Source organism: Microcaecilia unicolor, chromosome 8, assembly GCF_901765095.1.
Source record: "Microcaecilia unicolor chromosome 8, aMicUni1.1, whole genome shotgun sequence".
Taxonomy (NCBI): Eukaryota; Metazoa; Chordata; class Amphibia; order Gymnophiona; family Siphonopidae; genus Microcaecilia; species Microcaecilia unicolor.
In genome coordinates this window covers 180024409-180039612 of record NC_044038.1, presented here as the reverse complement: position 1 = coordinate 180039612, position 15204 = coordinate 180024409, and the positions used below count along the sequence as shown (strand labels likewise).

Below are 15204 nucleotides of genomic sequence, written 5' to 3'. Positions count from 1 at the left end.
TGAGTAACCTTTCATTATTTGCCCACTAAACCTGATGACATTTTTGAGGTGTGTATGACTTGTCAACTTTTTTTTTTTTTTTTTGGGGGGGGGGGGGGGGGGGGGGGGAGAAATTGCTTTCTTTGACTTGTAAGAAATGTTCGTTACTGTTCTTATTTCCTAAACGGAATCTTGATTTTACAATTGAGTATTTTGTTTTTGCTCAAGTCCTGAGATGTAATAACATATAATATGGAAATATTTTCTTTTGGTTAGATCATGATAGAGTTTTGTCCTGGTGGAGCTGTGGATGCTGTTATGCTTGGTAAGTTATCTGAAAAGTGTGTTACTGCAGGCTTCTCATTGCCTATGGGATAGATATAAAGTGTTATAGGGTCCCTAGTTATCAAAGGATGGTAAGATTTTGCTGTTGACACTCATAACTGCAAAGCCTTCGTGTTTTAAGCTTGTAGCCATTCAGTTAATGTTGGAACACAATTTGGTTAGCTTTACCTGTTCAGGTGGCATTAAGTTTGCTGCGTTATCTGCCTCGTTACTGTATAGTAATTTCATGCATTAATTGTGAAGCACAGTCCCTGCAGCGGTCGGCAGCGTATTGAAATGCTACCTTGACCTGTACCGGGCTTTTCCTTCTGACTTGACCCGGTCTGAAAATAGGAAGTTGCATCAGAAGGAAAGGCCCAGTGCAGAGTGAGGCAGCACTTCATTACGCTACCAGCCGCTGCAGGATAACGATTTTACTGCAAGACAACTGATGAGGTAAAGGGGGAGGGGAGAGTCGCCAGCGATCCAGAAGGGAAGCTGGACTGGGCAGGCAGCTAATCATTGATTGCAATTCATTTTGTTTAATCATGTTCAATGATTAATGCGTTGGACGTGATTAACATGCAGCCCTAAAAAAAAAAAACCATTTAAAAGGGGGAAAGAATTCCATCATAGAAGATCTCAAAGGTAGAAGTAAAAACAGTAAAGACAACATAAGCATAAACAGACTGTTTTCAACCCTGACTGACACTACTAACTCGTTCCACCTGTGCGATTCCGATCTTTGGGGAATCGGCAGCCCAGTTCCATTGAACATCAGTAGATTTCACATGCGTCCTGCCTCCTTCCCATTCCTAGGAAAACAAAGGAACAGAGGGCTACAACAAACTGACTTCCAGCCTGGGAGTTAATGTTCAAAACTTCCTTATTGCATAGCACCAGAAGAATGACCCGACATTGGTCCGTGTTTCGGCAGGTGCAGACACCTGCTTCAGGGAGTCACAAGAAGGTAACTCTATGGTTTATGTAGCAATATTTGGACCTGATGCAATAGATGGACACTCCAGAGTAAAAGACTGTACTTGATTTACAGTGTCTGATCTATCTTTTACCCTGGAGTGTTCATCTATTGCATCAGGTCCAAATATTGCTACATAGAGTTCTTCTTGTGACTCGGTAGCTGCGTCTGCTGAAACACAGACCTGTTTTGGGTCATTCTTCTGGTGCTATCCAATGAAGCACTTTTAAACATCATCTCCCGGGCTGGAAGTTTCTTGCCTTCTTCTCTTGTGTTTTCCTTGGCGCTCCATGGGGGGTTTGGCCTGGTTTTTCAAATCCCTACCATGGCTCCAAGTAATGGTCCAGCAACAGTGACCCTGTGCAGACCATTTCAGGTGCCCCATTTCCCTGGTTTCCCAATTAGGTTTCTCTCTTGAGTCCATTTGAATTAACTCTTCTGATGTTAGGGAAGCCTCAGCACCTCTGTTGGCTGACGTGAGGGAGAAGCTGCCCAGTAAAACCGCTTTGTCTGTTCGTAACTCATCACTGTATCCTTGTTCTTAACACACTGCTGGTCATATTTCTGTAGAACTGGATCGTGGACTGACTGAAACCCAGATCCAAGTTGTCTGTCGTCAGATGCTGGAGGCCCTGGTCTACCTCCACTCCAAGAGAATAATCCACCGGGACCTGAAAGCGGGTAACGTGCTGCTGTCTCAAGATGGGGACATCAAGCTAGGTGAGCAAATACAGCAGAAGCGAGACTGATGTGTTTGGTTGGTCACAGATGAGGCCCTTCGATTTCAATAACGATGTTCATCAGGTAGAAAATGGGGGTGTGCATATGCTTCCCCCTCGTTCTCTAAAAGCGCCTAAAGTAAGCGCCATTGTGTTCTAAAATTATAGCATACTATCATTTAATGCACATAAGTGCTAGTTGGGCCCTAAGGGAGGGACATTCTACAAATTGCGCCGAGATTTTGGCACCAGAAGAAATCTTTGCGAGCGCTATTCTATAAACAGTGCGCCAGGTTGAGCATCGTTTATAGAATAGCGCTTACAGCCCATTTCCACACTAAAAGTGGGTGCTGATATTTAACTGAAACCCATCGTCAGTTCCGGTGCCCAACTCCGGGTATTTTGGTGCAGAAGTGGGGCTATTCTGTAGCAGGTTAGGCATGTGGGGTGTTAGAATGTGGCGTGGGGAGGTGCATGCACTCAAATTTCAATAATTGCTGATTAACTGCAATAATTGACAGCATCAATTAATCGGCTGTAAGGTATTATATCTGCACACAAATTCCGGTACCATATATAGAATCTGAGGGTCGGCGTATAAATGCAAGGGAGGGAGGGGGACGTACATATGGGTGGAGCTGGGGTGGGCAGTAGGCGGAGCTCCCCTAATGCATATAACATTCACAATACGGTAAGCCAAGTGCCACATTTATACCTAAATGTAGGCGCATAGATGCAGCAATGGAATTAGGGCTCAGCACACTGCATCCCGCACCAGATTTGTACAATTACCCCCTTCAATGTTCAGAGAAATATCCAGGATTTGGGGAGGGGGTGTTGGGGCGTCCCATGGATCTCCTAGTAGTTCATTCCTAGACCAACCTGTGAAAAAATACGGGGAGTTCTAGGACTTGGGACATGGATGTTTCTGATACTGGGTCTAAGGTGAGAGCTTTGCAGCCTCAGGCTTGCTGCCTTTGAAGGATTGTGTGGTTTCGTGGCTGGCGGTGAGAGAAGAATCCCAGGACTGAGAGCTATGTAACAGGGTTTATAATTGGTTTTCTGAAATCTCGGTACTATAAAGTAAAATTAGATGGTAATTTTATCAGAGAAATGGAGTAGTCCAAGTGGTGATCCACAAGGTTCCCCATTATCCCCCCACTCCTCTTCCGTTTACCTATATTCCTTGAGTTATGCATTGAAGAAGTTGGGGGGGGGGGAGTCTGTTTCTATAGTTATGCGGATGGTATGGTCCCTATTACCGCTTCGATTGCATCTCATTCAGCTTTACTCTGTAATATAATTAATACTTTAGATTCTTGGTTGAAAATGCATAAACTCAAGGTTAATGTAGAATAAAAGCAAAATTCCTATTGATTAGCCAGGCTACAAAGTAAGAGGAATAAAGCATTGCGATCAATCAGACTCTTGATCAATTTACTCCTGCAATAAGTGTTAGGTGTCTTTTGAATCTCCTGTTAATACACTATAACCCAAAGAGGTTTTTTTATTATGCGTAAACTTAGATGGGTGCGCAAATATTTTGCTCAATATCATTTTCATCTTATAGTACAATCCTTAATTTTGAGTATGTTAGATTATTGTAACATTATTTACGTGGGATCCTCAAAACAATTATTAATAAGGTTGCAATCTGTTCAAAATACTGCTCTTCATTTGATACACTCTTTAAAAAGAAGTCAGTGTGCTATTGTATTTTTAAAAAGTCATTGGCTTCCAGTTCATGCTAGAGTTTTGTTAAAATTTTATATAGTGGTTCACGGATCAGCTTCTATATATCTTTTATCACATTTTGTTTTTTCTCAAAAATCAAGGCTTACTAGATCAAGAGCTTTATTCGTTTTTCCTTCTTTAAAAAGTATGAAAAGATCTAGAATATTCAACCTCTTCCCCCCCCCCCCCCCCCCCCATTTCAAGTGCCCGTCTTGATAAAGATGTTCATACTTTATTTTCTTCCTAAGGGGGGTCCTTTTACTAAGGTGTACTGAAAAATGCCCTGTGGTAGTGTAGACACATGTGTTGGGTGCACGCAGAATCATTTTTTTTTAGCGCACCTGTAAAAAAAATGCCTTTTTAAAATTTTTGTCAAAAATGGACGTGCAGCAAAATGAAAATTGCCGCATGTCCATTTTGGATCTGAGACCATACCGCCAGCCATTGACCTAGTGGTAAAGTCTCAGGCGCTAACCGGGCAGTAATGACCTATGCGCGCCAGAAAAAAAATATATTTTTCAGACGCACGTAGTAGACGCGCACCAAAAATGAAATTACCACAAGGGCCACATGGTAACCGGACAGTAACTTTGGAATTGGTGCACGTTGGGCGCATAGGCGCTTACACGGCTTAGTAAAAGGGCATCTAAGTTACCGATTTCAAAAACATATTTAAAATTCATTTATTTAGGAAATTTGTTCTCCAAAAGTAAGTGGATTGGGTTAATTAAAAAATTGTTTGATTTGTATTTCCTGGAAATGTCCAACTTCTTCTAAATGTGATCTGATCTGAACCGTGAGGCATGTGGCAGAATATAAGTTATATTAACGTTAACCAACTGGGTTTTCACGCTGTCCGCAATGACTGTGCGGGTGAGAAATTTTGCATGTACTGGGTTTGCATATCTCATGCATCTTTGTTATGGGTAGTTTGAAACACAAATTGGGATGGGTCACTAGGGGCAGGTTTGGGAAGCATAGGCCTGGTGTTTTGAAAATGCCAGAGTTTTTTTTTGTTTGCTTTTTTTTGTGCTCTGCAGAGATACTTCAGTAGGTTCTGACCTGCTTACCATCTATTGAACACTTCTGGCATTTGTTTAAGGTGCTTTGATGTAGTGGGATTTCTTTCTGTGGGTTGGACTACATTTAACATTCCTGGGTGATTTCAGGGTCAGATTGAACTTGCTGACATACTCTGTTGCTGCTGGTATTTATTTATTTCCTGCTATTTTTAGTCCTCTCGGATATATAGAAATAAAGAAACCTCAAACTATTTGTTGGTGAGTTATTGAGAGCTCCATTACCTTCATCTGGTTGATGAAAAAAAAAAGGCAGCAGAACTGACGCACTTGGTCCAATAAAAGGTATTGCTTCAAATTGTCTGATCTTTATTAATGCAAAGGAGAGGAAAGATTAGTGGACAATGGGGCTGTGATAGTGGCAGCCTGCCTAGTTCCAAGCAAAGAGATTAAGTCACAGAGTGACGGAAGAGATTATAAGTGACTTCCTGTGGACTTTGGACAAAGCTTTTAATCAGTTAAAAGTGGCAGGAGTCACTTTTTGTAGCAGTAAAATGTAAGTGAGGCTTTAAATATCTTGGCCAGGGCTTCTTGGATGTTCCTGTTGTACAATGAAGGGAGGAAGGAGTTTGTGCTCTAAACTGTTTTTGCTGCTGTTGAAACTGTTTGATTTGTATTTTTTTGTTTTGATTTTTTTTTTCTTAACTTTCTCCTGACAAATTACAAATGCAGTGAGAAAATTGAAATGCAAAAGTGTCTTTCTCCATGCATAAACACAATCGTTTTGATTGCAGTGTTTCCACTCGGTCTTGTTTCCATCACAAGAGCTGTCGCTCTAGCTTTGTTGACAGCTGGCCCATGGCTCTGGGATTTGATGAGTGTTATACGCACAGCATTCAGTGCTGGTACAGTTTCCGTCCCTGGTGGGCGCTGTCTCACATCGGAGATCCAGCTTTCTGTTGGCGGATGAAACGCCATCTTTCCAAGCTAAAGCTAAAGCAAAGCATAGCAGTTAATGTGTTTGGAACAGTAAGACATCAACGTAAACTGAATTACTACTACTACTTATCACTTCTATAGCGCTACAAGGCATGCGCAGCGCTGTACACCATACATAAGACAGTCCCTGCTCAAAGAGCTTACAATCTAAATAAGACAATTCCTCTCGATGTCCTGGCAGACACGTTTGCAGAGGTTCCTTGAGCACCATCTGCATCATATTTTTTATTTTTTTTTTTGTTACATTTGTACCCCGCACTTTCCCACTCATGGCAGGCTCAATGCGGCTTACATGGAGCAATGGAGGGTTAAGTGACTTGCCCAGAGTCACAAGGAGCTGCCTGTGCCTGAAGTGGGAATCAAACTCAGTTCCTCAGTTCCCCAGGACCAAAGTCCACCACCCTAACCACTAGGCAACTCCTCCACTTTGAAAAACTTGCTTATTCTCTCGATGCCAGATCATATGAAAACTAGTTAGTGTGTACTGGAAGCATTACACAAACGTGTTAGTGTGGGTGCGGCGATGAGCTATGGATATCAGTTGTCCCACTTTCTCTCCTCATCTCCCCCTCCTTTTTCTCTCCTTCCTCTCTCCTATGGCCTGTACTTGCCATTAGAGGCCTCAACCACCAAAGTGGAGGGAAAGGAACACTATGAACGCGAAGGGAGGTCAGAGAAGTAGTGTATAGAACAAGGCACTTCCAAAGGAACGAAGGAGTCGAAGAATGTTGAAGATATAATTTATTCTTAAAAGCCAATAAGCAGCATCTGCGCCCCCATTGTTGGCTTACTTTGGCATTCACCAGAGGTGGTTTTCTGTCTTTATCAAGACCGCTCCATCTCGGTGCCCTCCATCTGCGCTCCCAGTAGCTGGGGAGAGGCATGTTGCGCGTCCAAAATGGCGTCCGGCGCAAAACTCCGAGAAGGAGCCGCGCGGGAAGAAGGGCGTTTTAATTTCGCCGACTTCTTACTGTCGCCCGATTCAAGGGCGACCAAGCTGTTAACTTCTCCCATCTCGAGGGCGGCCCAAGAAGAAGCCTAACGAGCCGCGTGGCCGGTCACGACCGGGAGGGCGGCCAGCGAGGGATGGGTGCCTAAGGCGGGAAAGGCCGCCGCACCGGAGGAAAAACCGGTGAACTCTCCCAGCTCCGAAAGGGCGCCTCTACCTTCGAGCCCCCCCCCCCGGGGAGCGTCTTTTTGCGCCCTTGCCATCCGAGGCCATAGCCACGTGGAGACCGTTCGGGGAACCCCCTGCCCGCTAGTAAAAGGTAAAAATTACCTGCTTCTTGCTCCAAGCAGCGACGACTTGTTCCAGTGAGCAGCTGCAAATGGACGTCCTTTTTGAACGTTTAAAAAAAAAATTTTTTTTTAACGGAGCCAGTGGGAGGGGGGAGAAAAGGAGGGACCTGGCACCACCAGGTTTGCACTTGCTCACGAAGAGCCCTCAACCCCAGGTACTCGACAAAACCTAAACAATTAGGCTTGGAGATCTAGCCAGAGCTGCTGCTGTGTGACCACACACCTGCTGAGATAGAGAACATACTGGGGAATTTCCGGCAGCACATGACCACATATAGGGAGGCAAAAGATTGCTCTCTATCTCCACCTGCTGGTAGATGGACACAACCCACCAGTCTATGGATTGATCGGCTTGATGATAGGGAATAAGACTTTGCCAAAACCTGTGTCGAGTCACTTATTGGCTGTTTATGAATAGATTCCATCTATGACTTTCTTAGACTCCCTCGTTCCTTTTGGACGTGTCTTGTTTATACTACTCCTCTGACCTCCCTGTACTTGACATTGCCATTTTTAGCTAGATGGGGTAGAAAGTGCTGATTTGTTTATGTCCACACAATGTAATCTATGGACGGACAGACACTACCCCATACCTTGACAGTAGACTTTTATCATGGTTTGTAAACGTGCATTAAAAGTGCCCACGTGTTCAATCACATTGGAATAACCTGTTTGATGGGCCTTGTAGTGTAGCAACCTAAGCTAGGATCCTACAACACTAGGGTTCTTCACTTCATGTCAGGCCAACAGCCATGTTCCATGTTTCCCTTTTTCTGTCTAGCATTGGATTGGACTCTTCAGCACATACTGGTTTCACCTTTTGAACTCTTTTTATTAAAGCACTTGATTTTGACTTATGATTACTTCCTGTTGAACAGTTGACCGGTCTGGTTTGTAGATATTTAAAGAAATTGGTACCTTCCAGGTCAAACACCATCTTGAGCTCCAGAAAGGTGTTAAACAAACAAAAAACGACCAAAACCCTGTTACAGAATTTGCAAGAGATGTTTCACCTTTTTTTCTTGCTGATCTCAAAAAGTTTGCAGGCTAGACCAGCCTCTCTTTCAGAGGGGTCAGTTAAAACCTCTGTCTAACCGGCTTCAATTTTTATTTTCTATATGCCGTACTGTGCGTAATGCAGAATTTCTGCTTCAGCTTTCGCTTCTTAATGCTTAGCAGCAGCCCTGCCGGTTTATTGCCACAGGGGTATGTATGAAAGACACTTTTCAGAAGAGTAAGAAATGAGCTGGGCTTCCTGTGACAACAGGTTCCAGCAGCAGACAGAGACCTGGCTACATGTCTATTACTGTAGCCCTTTGGGTCAAATCAGCTCCATTTTCTAAGTTTCTATTTTTTTTTTTTTACTCCTATAGTTTCCTGCACATTGAAAATGTCTTCGCTCCCAGTGGGGAAAGGGATTTTGGGTTAGCTCACACATTTTCTTTTCAGTAGTGGCTTAAAGTGAGTTACATTCAGATACAGTAGGTACTTCCCTGTCCCTGGCGGGCTTACGATTTAAGTTTGTACCTGAGGTAGTGGAGGGTTAAGTAACTTGCCCAAGGTCACAAGGAGCAGCAGGATTTAAACTGAGCTTCCCTGGTTTTTGGGTCACTGCTCTAGCCATTAGGTTATTCTCCACTCAGTAGTTTTATCAGACACAAGTTGAGAATCTTCCAAGGAACACATTTTTATTAAAGCGTGAAGATGAAAGGTTGTGCATGTGTAGAGGTTCTTAATTCAGACCACAGCAAGGCCAACCTGCAAGGTGGGCCATGTTCCCTCTGGAGGTAGGCCTCATGTTTTTCTCCACAAGGCGAAGAGATACCCTTGATTGGATTGCAATTTTATCCTCCTGGTTCCTGGCATATAAGAAGAGTTAATCTTGTTATGAGTATTTTCTATAATCATAGAAACTGAGAAACATACAGAAACATAGAAAATGAGGGCAGATAAAGACTGTATGGCCTATCCAGCCTGTCCATCCATATAATCTACTATCCCTTCCTCTCCCTTAGAGATTCTCTGTACTTGTCCCAAGATTTCTTGAAATCAAGATAGTCTGTCACCACCATGTCCACCAGGAGGCCTTCCATGAATTCACCATCCTTTCCACAACATGACCCAGAGGAAATTTTTAAAAACCTGGCTGTTTAAGTTGTGGTGGGGGGGCTGTCTTGCTGGTTTATGCTGCTTCTCACTCTGGTTAATGGAGGGAGATGAGAGGGGAGCGTGAGAGTCACAATTTTTGCTTGTTCAGGCTAAATTACATTTTTTAAATTGTTTTGAGGGTGCTTACATAACACTTTGAGTATTTTTAGAAAATGGGGAAAGTGGAATCTGAGTGTTATTGTTGTGGGTTTTTTGTTTTATTTTTTTTTTCTTGGGTTATTGAAAGCAATTAGTTTCCAGTGTTAGCGACATGAGCCGACGGTTTCATTTAGACTATAGTGAAGTGGATTCTTTGGACAAAGTTTAAGTACGGGTGTACATCAAACTCCCAAATTCCTGTGAAAAGGAGAGATTTTAAGGAATTTGTGTATTGCTTAGATGAGTGTTTTTATCCTGAACACAAAGACCCAATGGTGTGTAATGAAGGGCATTTATACATGTCGGTTCACTTTTCTCACATGAACTTGATCTTTTTGGCATTAAAGCCCATAAGGAGAAAAATAAACGCCGGGTTTACCCTGGAAATTTTCTCATCCTTTCAGGAAGTCATTTAGTGGGATTTGAGTTCATTTGACTGTTCTGGTGGTTTTCTTGTTCAGCTGTTGTGGTCTTTTGGCAGTCTTGTCTCTTTATCTCTAATCAGCATGGGGAGCACACACACACACACACACACACACACACACACACACGGCTCCATGAGCCTCGCTCGGAAGAATTCATCCTTTGGCCATGGCATTCGGTACCACGGAAACAAACTCGTAAGGTCAAGACCTTGGCTTTTCCCCTCCTGTGGCGATGGGAATGCTGTATTGTCAACATACCTTGGAAACTGCTGTCCAGACTTCCGGAGGCTCCTGAGGCATGAGCTGAGTAGATTTCTGGGGCTTTCTATATAGGCAAGAAAGTGACAGATCCTGTCGTCCACTCTGAAGCTGTTACTGTGAAGGACACCTGGTAGTGAATCAACAGTTGGCCTTGCTGTTGAGGTTTCTTTAAAAATCCTTTCTAGAGCCCCACTTTTTTCCTGAAAACAGTGCTGGAGAATTACCCTGCTTGCAGCCATACTTTGGAAATGGTTTCTTTTAACTGTGCAAGTGATTTGTAGTTTTCAAGGGGAAATACCATATTGCAAATAAGGGTTTACTTTCCCACTCTGAAGAAAGTCAACCATTTCTTTTTTTTTTTTTTTTTTTTTTTGGGGGGGGGGGGGGGGGGGGGGGGGAATGCTCTGCAATCTTGGAATTGAAAACTAACACCTTACCGGTTCCACCTTACTGAGGCTGCATTTGTGGCTATTGGCATCCTTATTCCATTTTAGTTCTCTGCTGTCTGTATTGGTCATCAAAGCAATAATTCTTTTTCTCTAAGATTTTTTTTTTATTATTATTACCAGGAAGAAGCGGGTGTTAGATACACACATGTGAAATCTTTTCCTTAAGTTTCTGTTCAGGTCACACCTCCTCTCATCTCCAATGTGGGCTGTCATAACTTTCATGGCATTTGGAATAATAATCATTGGCTTAGCTATAAAAAAAAAAAGGAAAAATGCTTTATTTAAACTTAGATATTTGAAGGAGGAAGATTGTTTTGGGGTTTTTTCTTTCTTCTACCTAACAAAAATGTTTAATCTCTAAAAGACAATAAAGTGACTGAGGGGTGGCAGTGCCACGCAGAGAAGCCTGTGTTCATTCATCAACTAGCCAGGGCTGTGGAGGGGATGTTCGTAGCTTCTCTGGGGTGGGGGGGAGTTGTGATTGCTTATTGCTAGTTTCGTGTCCCTGATTCTGGAAGGAGACCTGGTATGTTAGCCCCTTGCGGAGGACCCTAATCAGTGCAAGAGTAAGATTGAGGGGGGGGAGAGGGAAGAAGTGAATGGGAGCTGCTGGCACTGAATCCAGCCCTGGTTCACTTTTTACATTCAGGGCAGGGTCTCTCTCCTTTTATTATATTTCTAATGGGGAAAAAAATGCTGAATCTGGTCTCATCCGAGCAGTGCAAAGCACTTGCAGAATTTTTTTTGTTTTTTGGATGATGACACTGATTTAAAATCTAGTTTTTGTAAAACTGCTACAAAGCTGTGGCCATGTTTCATATATCAAATTTACCATAAAATCATTATGGAAAAAATTTATACAGGGCACTTTGAGGGATTATCTCCTTTTTTTGCAAAGGAGAGTGGTCTGGTTTGTTAAAACACCAATTGTGAGTTCACTGCTGAGAAACCAGTACCACAATGTGATCCATAGGAGCCAACTTTTCAAAATTATTGGGGGTGCTAAGCCCAATGGAAATGACCCCTCCCTGAACACAAGGAATTTTTCTCAATATTGGGGGTGCTCAAGCACCCACAGAGTCAGCTTCAATGATGTGACCCACAAAGGGTTACAAGCAGAGGCATATCCACATGGTGGGGGAAGGGGGAGAGGGAGGTGAGAGGCCTGGGCCCCCTCACCTTCAGCTTAGGCCACCTCTGCTTTAATGGCTGGTGGGGATGGGATGCCAAGCCCCACCAGTTGAAGTGATGTCTTCTGCGAGTACCACTGTGCTGTCCAAGTAGCACTTAAATAAGCAGGCACACTTCCGTATCCAATGCCGGCGCTCTCGCACATTCTCAGTTCAGCAACTAAACTGAGCATGCACGGGAGTGCCGATGTCAGCAGCTGAAGTGCACTGTTCTGGCAGCACAGGTGGGACTGGCAGGTCTTGGCATCCTGCCAGCAAAGGTATACCTCATTGTTGGAAGGTGGAAGGGAAGAATAGTTGGCCCCCCTATGTCCACCTCCCACCCCACCCTCCAATACACTTCTGGCTAGTGGCCTAGTGGTTAGGGTGGTGGACTTTGGTCCTGAGGAACTGAGTTCGATTCTCGGCACAGGCAGCTCCTTGTGACTCTGGGCAAGTCACTTAACCCTCCATTGCCCTATGTAAGCCGCATTGAGCCTGCCATGAGTGGGAAAGCGCGGGGTACAAATGTAACAAAAAAAAAAATGGATAAGAAGGAAAATGCATAAATGCAGGTCCTAGGTTGTTTTAACTTTCTAAAATTCCTATGCCTCTCAGTCCACTTCTGTAAAGCATCCTGCAGGTAGAGTCTTCCCAGTACCAAAAGGTTCAGTAGTGATATAAATACGTTCTAGTGTCATCTCCATACAGATGTAAAAAAAGGATCATTTCTGGTGGGGGTTCGTTTCATCCATGGAGACAGAAAGAAAAACATGAAAGCAGAACTGCCGGATGGAGGGGTTGATTGCAACACAAGTTATTTCCTGTGTAACTGTGCAGGGTGTGTGAGAACTGCGGCTCAGTGTATGTTAAGGTACAATGTAATCTTCCGGACACCACCGATGTGAGAATGAATGCACATGGAGAGGGGGAAGGGAAGCGGGCAGGATCTTCATGCAGGCTTGAATAAAGTTGATTTTGTCTCCTGGGGGATGGGGAGGGGGAGAGGAGAGTTTCCTTGTGGAAAGTGACCATTTTTCAACTTTCTGTCTTCAGATGTTTCCCTCGAACTGGAATCAGACATCCTTAAGGGCCACAAATTAGTTGGATATCCTAATAAATATGCATGAGAAATTTTAATGCGAATGCCTCAGTGGTATGCAGAGCAGGGTTAAGCCTTTGGACAGTCAGTAAACATGGGTGTTGTCTCACCCATGGTGTGTTAAATAAGTATAAAACTGTCAGGAATGGGATCCTGCATGTCTCTGAGGGCCAGATGCACTAAACTTTAACGAGCCTTAAATGAGCCTTTAACAAAGAATTTTTTAACCGTTGCATGCACTAAAGCCCATTTTCCGACGACGGTAGCAGCTAACGAAAACGGAATGCAGATGAGCAATTTGTGTAGAAACCCTATTGTAACGAGATGCACTAACCTTTTCCGATTGGTTTAACGCAGGAAAACCGAATGAAACGCCGTGAAATCTAACGAGAGGTCTGGACCTCTCGTGGTTGTGTGGGCTTGGAAATACAAAAAACAAACAAACCTTATAGGATGGCAAGCTCGGGAGGGGGGCAAAGGTGCTCATCAGGACCGTCCTTCACGGACGGCCTTGCCCCCCCCCCCCCCCCCCCCCGCTTCCCCCTGCATCAAAACAAAAATCAAAACTTAAGGCTGCCCTGGCCTCCCTCTCTTTCCCAGGGGGGAGCGGGGGGATGACCTCAGGGGGGGCGGGGCACGAGGCGAAGGATGGCGAGAGGCGGCGCTGGGAAAGAGAGGAAGGGAGGGGGCAGCGGCGAACTCGGGCGGGGCGGAGGGTGGGCAAGGCCGTCTGTGAAGGACACTCCTGACGAGCGCCTTTGCCCCCCTCCCAATCCATGCAACGTGTTTGTGTTTTGGTTTTCTTTTTTTGGTTGTTTTGACGTTTGTGGCATACGCAGAGCAGCCAGCATAACGCTTGGCTGCTCTGCGCATGCTTTAGGGGCCGATTACCGACGGGGATTACACCAGTTTGATGCATTCTACTTTACAGTACCGCACCGAACATGTGCGACTTGGTTTTTTTTGTGCATTCTTCGTTTTTTTTAATTCGTTAAGGACTTTAACGTTTTATTTTTTTTACCATTTGGTTGATGCATCTGGCCCTGATTGCTCAGGAGATGCAACTGGTCTGCAGCCTCCCCCCCTCCCCCCCCCCAAAAAAAAAAAATAAAGGAGAATGCAGGCAGCAGTGACTCTAGTCGTTTCCCCCAATACCACTACCACCAATTACTCTGGAAAAAAAAATCTTCCTTTGGAGCCATTGAATTAGCATGACTGAGAGCCCCCTCCCCCCCCCCTTAAACATTCAGGCCCCAGGCATGTGCCTAGTTTGCCTGTGCCTTCATCTTACCCTGATCATATGTAGATCTGTCTCATGAATGTTCACTAGGTCTGCTCTGAAATCCAGCTGATTCATGGTAGGGTTACCATACGTCCGGATTTACTATCTAATGCCCTGGTGGTCTAGTGACCTCCGGGGCAGGAAAGAGCCCCCTCTTTCCTGCCCGGAGCACTGCCCTTGCCCTGCATCCTGTTGCTGTGACGGTCTCAGGATTCAAAATGGCCGCTGAGAGTTGAAGCGGCCTCGCGAGACTTCCTCTCTGTGCCCATTTTGAATCCCGAGACCGTCACAGCAATAGGATGCAGGGCAAGGGCAGCGCTCCGGGCAGGAAAGAGGAGGCTCTTTCCTGCCCCGAAGAGGTCACTAGACCACAGGGCAGTAGATAGTAAGTAAGGGGAGGGGAGGTGACCGGGGGGGGGGACAGGGGAGGGGAATAGGTGACCCGGGGGAGGGGAGGTGATGGGGGGCAGGGGAGGGGAATAGGTGACGGGGCAGGGTGAGAGCGAGAGGGCGGGGCGAGGATGCGAAAGGGACGTGGTGTGGGCGGGGCTGGGGGGCTTGGCATGTGTCCTCTTTTTCAGAGGACAAAATATGTTAACCCTAATTTGTGGCTTTTGGTCAGGACCTTCCCAACCCCCCTGTATCTAGTAAGTCAGCTCCTCAAATTCCCTCTAGACTTTCTTCCCTGTGTAGCCCAAGTTGCTTCATCAGTGTATAGTGTTTTCATTGAAACACCATAAAATGAAATGCCTTTTGAAGTTGGGTGGTTTGGGAGGTGAAGAATAAATTGGTGAAAAATTCCCTCTTATGGTAGACTGACCCTGTCTGGTGCATCCCAGGATTCAATGGTGGTACCGGAGGCAGGAGTGAGTGGGCCTCCTGCGTTAAAAGTACAGGGTCTTTGTGCGGAGGGGACTGGGAATGTGGTTGGGAGCTGGAGGGGGAGGGGGTGCTGCTAGACACCAGGGAGGTCTTAGTTTTAAAGCCCAGACAGAGAGGTGGGGTGGAAGGGAGAGGTGCACTAGACTACCAGGGATGTTTAATGTTGAGATGAAGAGGGAGGGGGCCACTAGACCAGTGCTTCTCAACTCAGTCGCATCAGGTTTTCAGGATATCTATAATGAATATGCATGAGAAAGATGTATGTAAAACTATCT

At 44.9% G+C, this 15204-nt stretch overlaps 1 protein-coding gene across 1 annotated transcript in view; it reads left to right on the top strand.

The window, feature by feature from the left end:
* Positions 1–15204, top strand: part of STK10 (serine/threonine kinase 10) — a 92256-nt gene that overhangs the window by 38422 nt on the left and 38630 nt on the right. Inside the window, exons 3-4 of the mRNA XM_030211855.1 lie at positions 256–304; positions 1853–2002. Of these exons, the coding sequence (XP_030067715.1) occupies positions 256–304; positions 1853–2002 (199 nt within the window). The remainder of the gene's footprint in view (positions 1–255; positions 305–1852; positions 2003–15204) is intronic.